Source organism: Neomonachus schauinslandi, chromosome 5 (assembly GCF_002201575.2).
Source record: "Neomonachus schauinslandi chromosome 5, ASM220157v2, whole genome shotgun sequence".
Lineage (NCBI taxonomy): Eukaryota > Metazoa > Chordata > Mammalia > Carnivora > Phocidae > Neomonachus > Neomonachus schauinslandi.
The window spans coordinates 138,810,240-138,818,900 of NC_058407.1; the positions used below are offsets into that span (position 1 = coordinate 138,810,240).

At 57.0% G+C, this 8,661-nt stretch overlaps 1 protein-coding gene across 3 annotated transcripts in view; it reads left to right on the top strand.

The window, feature by feature from the left end:
• Positions 1-8,661, top strand: part of MAPK8IP3 (mitogen-activated protein kinase 8 interacting protein 3) — a 47,501-nt gene that overhangs the window by 28,410 nt on the left and 10,430 nt on the right. For 2 of the 3 annotated variants that reach the window (XM_021698093.1, XM_044915572.1), the window contains exons 9-11: positions 6,506-6,517; positions 7,350-7,367; positions 8,414-8,471. In XM_021698093.1, coding sequence (XP_021553768.1) covers positions 6,506-6,517; positions 7,350-7,367; positions 8,414-8,471 — 88 coding nt within the window. The remainder of the gene's footprint in view (positions 1-6,505; positions 6,518-7,349; positions 7,368-8,413; positions 8,472-8,661) is intronic. The other variant, XM_044915571.1, reaches the window with a different exon arrangement.

Genomic DNA, 8,661 nt, shown 5'->3' on the forward strand with positions numbered 1-8,661 from the left:
TGTCCAAAGCCAGACTGCAGGACAGGAGCTCCGAGACCTTGGAGCTGCACTCAGTCCCCTCCTCCCGGCGAGGTAGGCTCCGGGGCCAAAGGTGGCTGTGTTGCCAGGGGATCAGTGGTTCCGTTTCGCCCTCTCCCCACGCCACGTCCACAGAGGTGGCTCGCGGGGAAGGGTGCTCCCCATTTCTCATGGCTCAGACGGGAGCAGAAGCTGGAGCCAGGGCTGATGCCTCAGTGAGGGGAGGTGCCTGCAGGCGCTGTGGCCCGCATGTGGCTGCTGCACATGGCCACCTGCTGCCCGAGGAGGCGGAGCTGCCTCGCATCCAAGAGTTTTTACTGCCAGCCTTCCTGCTGTTGTTCCTCTCCTCTGATTAAGGTGTGGGGACCTCCCAGGAGCCCAGTTCCCCGTGGCGACAGCGCCAGCAACATCTTGTGCCTGAAATGGAACTTTTTTCAGCCAGTTTTTAAATTGTGGCAAAATACACATAATATGAAATTTACCTTCTCGCTGACGTTTGAGTGTGTGGCTCAGTGTGATAAAGGACGTTGGCCCTCGTTGGTGAGACCAGGAGCATGAGCAGGAGGCCTGCCTTCGGCAGTGTGTGTTTCTTTTTGTTGTTGTTTTTTTTTTTTTTTTTTTTAAAGATTTTGTTTTTATTTTTTTACAGAGAGACAGTGAGAGAGGGAATACAAGCAGGGGGAGTGGGAGAGGGAGAAGCAGGCCTCCCGCTGAGCAGGGAGCCTGATGCGGGGCTCGATCCCAGGACCCTGGGATCATGACCTGAGCTGAAGGCAGATGCTTAATGACTGAGCCACCCAGGCGCCCAGGCAGTGTGTGTTTCTAATGGGATTTTTCTCATAAGTTTTGTAAAAACATATATTTAAAAATAAACAGAAACTTAACCTTCAAAAAAAATTTACTTAGGGGAAATATTGTGACATCCTCCCACTCTCCTTTATGGGGTTCAGATAATCCTATGTATCTTCTAATTTTTATTTTTGGAAAAGCAATACATGTTTCTAGTAATATTCAAATAATATCAGAAACTGCCAAGAGAGTAAAAGCCGCATGATTCCCTGCCCATGCCGTGATGAGTGTTTTAATATGTTGGTGCACCTTCCTGGGCACCACAGCACACACATGTACGTGGGGTGTGGGTGTCAGGTCACATCTGTCCTCCTCTTTGTGGGCGATGTCACCATTTCCCTGACCCACTGATATTCCTCCACACATTTCCCTTCACGGGACTGTAAATTCCTCCACTCTCTTGGTCCTGAGTTTTGCTGTCTGGACTTCTTTAGGACAGATTTCTAGGGTGGGAGCCTCCAGGTAAAGGTGTGGGCTCCCTAGAGCGGCCCCACACTGCTTTCCCAGATGGGGCTGCGTCAGGGCTCTGCTTGAGATTGCGCTCACAGCAGCAGGAGCCCAGCCTGGCTGGCCTGCAGGTACTGGACCCGCCGGGCTGGGAGGGGCATGGGAAGGAACGTGCCTCAGGAGGATTCACGCACCGGGACGAGGCTGTAGTGGGTAGCTGTGCATACTCTGTGTGTCCACAAAGGAGCACCTTTCTGCTGGGGCCCACCTTAGAGGCTCTGCGGGTCAGAGGACACCGCCCAGCAGGCCATCACGCACTCCTGAGCATTTGAGGGTTTGATAAGAGATCACAGCCTTTTCCTTAGGAAAACACATAGGCACCCAGCAGCTTGCATTTCCGTGCCAGGGTCTGCAGGCCCAGCCTCACACCAGCCTCCAGCTGCTTATGTTCCTGGCCATAAGCAGCTGGAGGCATCCCGAGATATGTTCACGGGCGGGAAACGGAATGTAGGGGAGGGGGCAGAGCTGGAGTCCACCGGACCTCGTACCATGGCCAGTCTCGTCTCAAGATTCCACCCTCAACATGGTCACAGGAAGAGTCTCGCCAGCGTTGGACGTGCTCGGCCGCCTTTCATCCGGGGTTCCACTGCTGTCCCCATGTTATGGAGGAAGAAACAAAGTCAGGGAGGGCGGGATGAAACAGCAGGGTCAGGACTGAACCCAGGTCCGACCTAGAGCAGGAGCCCCGACTGACCACCTGCTCTGCCTTCTGTCACAGCTCTTGGGATGGAATATGCCATTCAGTTCACCTGCTCCAAGTGCTGCACGGTCCTGTGTCTTTGAGCACTATGAGCAAATTCAGAGTCAAGCGGTCATCATCACGTTAGAACATTTCAGCCACAGAGGAAACCTGTGGACAGTCCCACCCCTCCTCCCGCCCCAGCCCCTGGCAGCCACTCCTCTGCTTCTGTCCTGCACAGTGGCCTCCTCTGGGCCATACCAGTGGTCCTCCTCCATGTGGCCTCTCCTTCAGCATGACGCCTTTGAGGTTCATGCATGTCGTGAGAGGTGTCAGAGTCGCGTTCCTTCTTACAGCTGAGTTCTGCTGCGTTGCACGGGTAGGCCACACCTCATCCATCCATTCGTCCACAGATGGCCACGTGGGTCATTTCCACTCTTGGCCATAGTGGCCGATGCTTCTGCTACACTTCTGGTCCCTCACATGGTTCTACAGGATTGCCAGAGCTGACCAGCCTCCTTGCTGCCCAGTGACTCAGGGTAGCCTGCCTGTCGGTCCATCCCATTGGCTGCAATCTCCCACCTCGCCCAGCGGCTCCAGGCCATGGGGCTGTCCCCTCCCTGCCATCTTCAGGGCTGCAGGGTGCATCTGGTGTCGCTCCAGATGCCACTTTCATAGAGAACCTGCATCAACGGTGATGGGAGGAAAGAGTGGCGAACCAGCAGCGCACGTCAGTAAGTTTGACCTGCAGGCCACATTGACCGAATTGGGAATGGGGTCATGACTCCCAGGCAGATGTAGGACGGCTTCTGGAGTGGAAGTGATGTCTGCTGAATGTCCTGGGGGCACTTCCCTAGAACACAGAGCGCCTGACATGACCTTCTCATGAGAAGACCTAACCCATGCATCTGCTAGGTCTTTGTTCCGAGAAAGTGGAAATCGGAATCCTTCTGTCATAGGGTGACAGGGCATGAGTCACTGTGCTCAGCATGTCCACTGGAATACCCTGCAGGGGCACCGCTTCGTTCTGGCTGGAATGGGCCCATTCTTGGGAGTGAAGGAGCCTCCCAGAGCCTCAGGCCGGCAGCCCCGAGTTTAGAAGGGATCAAGCGCTGTGGCACTCTGCTGATGGGGCGCTGACGGAGGAGCCCCCCCCTTCATCTGGCAAGGCGGAGGAAGGAGATGGGCTCAGCTGCAGGCCCCGGCCCATCCCTGCTGTCTGGCTCAGCCGGGGTAAGCCTCAGGATGGGAGTCCTGGTCCCCCACCCCCACACCTGTGGAAAAGCTGTGCACCTGACCCTATGTTCCCAGTGGGGCTGCTACACGGAGAAGCCTGGGGTTGGCGGGGGGCTCTGGTAGTCTCCGTTCTACAGCTATTTTTGCCATGGAAAGGTGCTGTGGTTTCGGATCGGCTGAGGGCAGCATCCTTCAGCGCTCCACGTGCCTGCATCAGCTATTCCCCGTGCCTCTCCGCACTTGGACTGTGAATTCATTTAGCAAGAAGGAAGGAAGGAAAAAGACCCTGGAGAGGCAGGTCTCCTTATGTTTCACTGAACTCCTGCCACCACTTGCCAGACACACCGTTATTTGAGAAATCTCCAAGAAAGCAAGGCCTTGCCTCCAGTCGAAAGAGGACAAGCCATCGAGCGTGAGGCCACAGTTGGTCCCAGAGGCGCCGCGCTGCACCCCTGACAGTGGGCCTCTCGGAGCTGGCCTAACTGGGGAGTAAGGGAATTCATCCTTGGTGACCACTCAGTGCGAGCTGGAGTCTAGTGGGCAGCTCCGGCGAGCCCATGCGAGCCCATGCTAGGGCGATTATGTGCCCCCTTTACAAATGAGGGAACTGAAGAGAAGCCGGGCAACTGGACTTAGAATCTGAAGGGCTGCACAGGCCGGCGGGCCGTGCATTCTCTGCTGCGCTGCCCTCACGTCACAGGTCCTGCCCACGTGGCAGCCAGACCTAGAACGTGTGTAGAAATAACCTTGAGAAAGAGACAAACCTATGTGAACAAAATTAGGAAAAATGACTGAAGAGCAGAGGCCTCAAAAACCGAGACCTGCAGGCTGAGCTCCGTGAGCCTTCCCGTGATTCGCAGAGCAGTGTGTGGTTCCAACGTAAATTCACTTTATGAATGGATTCTGAGGATCATCCAGGAGAGTAGGCATGAGAGTAGCCCAGAAATATCTGAGAAAGAACAAGGCTGCAGGGTTGCCCGATGTTCCAGGCATGAAAGCATTTACAAAGGTGTGACCAGGAAGGGCCGAGCCGGGGCAGTGACAAGATTGTGGCCCCATGAGTTCCTGGTGAGAGCCGGCGCCATGTGGGGACTCGGGTAGGACAGACGCAGCACTTCAAGCCACGGGAAATATGGTGGATTCATGGAGTGTCCCCCTGGTGGGAAATGAAGTCTGGTCCCCACCTCCACCGTACACAAGACTTGTAGATGGATTGAAGACCTGAACGTAGAAATGCAAGGACGCAGAGCTGGCAGAGTGGCAGAGATCATATTGGTGATCTGGGCCTCCCTGCTGGGCCACGGCCATAGAGGAAAATACTGACAGGTGTGAGGCATGCAACTTCAGGAAGATACATTGTTTCCGACCCAGGGTGGTCTGCAGCGTTTACAGAAGTGGAGTAGAATAGAACGTGGGCGGAGGGTAAAATAGATTCACGGAAGATACCAACAAACATACCAAAGGACGCTCAACTTCAAGAACAAACCAGAACTGAAAAGGGAACACGGAGATAACTCCTCAAAAGATCCACAAAAACGAAGCAGGTGCTGCCGCGCCCCTCCCCGGCCAGCAGGTGGCGGTGCAGCCGGCAATGTGGGGCAGTGGCTGGCCCACCGGGCCAGAGGGGACAGGGTCAGGCAGGGCCTGCCTGTGTGGGAAAGCACGGAGCGCCCGGTAAGTGATGGGACGGGGCGCTGCAGGAGGTGAGCTCCGATCTCCGGTGCAGAGCATCCCGGGACACGGGTGGGGGGCGAAGCACCTCACGCAGGAGGGTGGCTAGCATGGTCGTGATTTTGTTCTATAAATGCTGGTGTTTATCCAGAAGGAGTTCCGAGAAGATCAGCTGTTGACAGTGGCTGCCCTGGGAAGGAGCGAGGACAGAGGGCGCTGGTTTCTTATTTAAATTCCGACAGCAAACTATATACTTTGGCGTTTAAGTCAAGTGACTTCATACTGTCGCTTCTGCGGGAAGTGACCACATAGAACGGTAGTGTTGCAGCCCATCTCCTGCTGGGTAGCGGAGAGGAGTTTGGACCCCAGTGAGGAAGGCACTGCCAGCTCCACATGCCCGCCGCCCCCGCCGCCCGCCCTCCTACTCCGTCCCTGCCAGCTGGCCCTCACTCCCTTTTGTCTTTGCCCAGCCTTCACCTGAGGCCACATCCTTCCCAGAAGACCCGAGCTGTCTGGGGCCTGTAAGGCCAAGCTCATGCACTCTGGGGAGGGCGTCTTGAGCCTGGACGCCCTGGACACCCTACCCCACCCACGCACGCACACGCACACACCCCACCCCCATGCACATGTACACATCCCATGCTTGCAATGCACGCACACACATCTCACACACCTGCACACACACGTATCCCATGCACGCACATGCATGCTCACACATGTGCCCCCACACATGTACCCCACTCACATGCATGCACACACCTCACCCCACGCATGCACATATGCACACATGTGCCCCACTCATGCAATGCACACACATATCCCACACGTGTACATGCACGCACACACGTATCTCACACACGCACATGCCACACACCCCACACACATACTCCACACACACAAATGTACCCCATGCATGCGCACGTACCCCACACATGCATATGCACGCACGCACATACTCCATGCACGCACATGTACACACACACATATAACCCACACATGCATGCACATATGTACTTCACACACACACATGAGCACACACAGACCCCTCACATGCATAGGCACACCCCCCACCCCCACGCATGCAATGCATGCACACACATACCCTATGCACGCACACACACACATGCACATGCACACACACGTACCTCATGCATGTACACCTCACACACATACTCACACGTGCACGTGTATGCACACACACATACCCCACACACGCACATGCACACACACCACACCCATGCGCGCTCTCACCTTTCCGGGTGTCAGCTGCAGAGGCTTTGCCCTCCTGAGGGCCGAGCAGGTGTGGGGCCCGGCACTCTGGGTCTCTGTCTTCCTATAGAGTTGCCATCCCCAGTGGGATTTGTCACCCACAGGCCCGGTGACATCTGCTTGTATTCTTTCATGCCTTTCAATACAGAGATGGCTGCTTGATGTTGTTTTTTTTTTTTTAATAAGAATCTCTTTATTTTGTTGGTTCCAGTCACCCACTGACCTTTGTCACTTCCTTTCCCCCGTCTCTCTGTGCTTCACTGGACACGGCCCCAGGGGAGTTCTCAGGTGCGTATCTCTGCTGTCTGTCTGCGCCTTTGCGCCCCTCCCCCCACGGCGGCATCCAGCTGGACTGGGAAGCATCCTTGGGACACTCCCTGCTGCTGTCCAGTCATCGCTGGCTGTGCAGCCCGTCCCCTCCTGGTCCCTTTCCAGGCCACTAAAGGCACACGTGCTTTTGCTCACCAGCCTCCTGCTGCTCGGAAGCTTATTTTTGGCTTGCTCTACTAGCCCACTGACAATGGCCTCAACCCTGTCCTTCCAGAGGCCGACAGTCCCCCAGGGCCATTTCTTACGGTTCTCCGGAACCATCAGAAGCATAGGACAGTTTGACTGGATGGGACTGCATGCCCAGTTGTGTGGCATCTCCCCTCTGTCGGGTGCACCCCGGAAGTTGGGAGTCCTCTTCCCACATGGCAGAGGACTCTGCTCCTGCTTTCTTGCTGTGTTCCCATCAGGAGGGCCTGGGCCCCCAGCCCACCCACGTGCACCCACCCGGTGTGCTCAGAGGCACGCCAGGTCCCCTCATTTTGCAGAGACTTGCCCCCTAACCCCCATCCCTCCTGGCCCAGGAGTTGGGTGCATTGCTTGACCCTCCACCTCACTGCCCAGGTGCTCTTGACCTGGTGGTCTCCTATGCAGCCCCCAGGATACACTTTCCAGACGGAGGAGCCTGCCCCTCCCGTCCCTCTCCAGTGTGCACCCCGAACCCAGAGACAAGTAGCCCTAGCGGACCGCCCCCCTGCTGCTCACACAGGCTTAATGCGCTTGTTTTTTCTCCCTTCCCTCTCCCTGCCGCCCTGGTCGCCCGGCTCCCGTGGGACTGGGACGGCTCTCCTAGTGCGCCATGATTTCTTTGGTAAGGCCAAGGCCCCGTTTCAGTTTGTGTTTCTCCCGTTCCTGCCTTTCTCTGTGTGCCTCACACCTTCTTCGTGCTTCATGAGCCGTTTGCTTTGCTCTGCATGGTGGGGGCGGTGGTGGGGTCAGCAGGGGCCACAGGCTCTCCTAGCTCCTGGCCCCCGGGGTGGGGGTGGGGCTCGAGCCCTGACTCCCCAGCATCCTCCCTCAGAGCAGACCCTTGACAGGCCAAGGGGGCGGGAATGGAGACAGCAGTCAGAACCCACGCTCAGTGCTCCACGTTCGTGGGTCTTGTCTCACAATTGCCTTAGACCAGGGACAGGTGATAGGAGGAACAGACCCTGGGCTTCTGGGGCTGTCTGTCCTGAGTGTCGGTATTTCGGAGTTTTTGTGACACGCCTGCAGAGAGCTTAGTCGGTGGGGTCCACTTTGGGGCTTGGTTTAGAGGAGCTGGGTGGACCCCTCTGTCTTCACTTCCGCTCCCTCTCTCTCTGCTGCTGACCCCGGTGGAGGGGCCATCCCATCTCCTTGGCCAGGGGCTCTCTGCCGTACTGTGCTGTTTGCTCTGTCCCCATCACCACGGTTCCAGCCGCCATTCTGGGGACAGCTCTGAGAAGGGTCTGCCTCACGAAGGACTCGGAAACCACAGAGCTGGGGGAGATGCTGAGAGGGGACAGAGATTGAGGTGGCTGCAGAGGCCACCTGGTCAGCTCAGGCTGGTGCCGGCTGAGCCGTGACTATACACAGACCTCATGTGAATAGAATGCTATGGGAGGTCGTGCCCATCCAGGCAGTGCCGTCCAGAGGCTGGACTCTGTCCCTGACGGCGCTGCTGGCTGAGAGCCCACCGGAAGACCAGCAGAGGCCTCTCCCCAGGGTCCGTCTACCCAGTGTTCCCAGAGGCCAGACCTGTGGGCCTTGTCCCCCCACATCTGCCCCCCAGGGCCAAGCCGCCCCCGGGGAGGAGGGTTGGTGCTCTGGGGCAGGTGGAGTAGCATCTGGCTTAGCTGGCCGGCACAGGTAATATCTCTGTGCCTTTTGTTTCAGGAATGGGCAAGGAAGTGGGGAATCTGCTGCTGGAGAACTCACAGCTTCTAGAAACCAAGTAAGAACGCTCTTCTCCAGGGGGGCCTGGGGGGCTCCATCGGTTAAGCCTCCCACTCTTGATTTTGGTTCAGGTCATGATCTCAGGGTTGTGGGATCCAGCCCCACATCAGGCTCAGCACTGGGCGTGGATTCTGCTTGGGATTCTCTCTTCCCCCCCCCCCCCCCCCCCCCCCCCCCCCCCCCCCCCC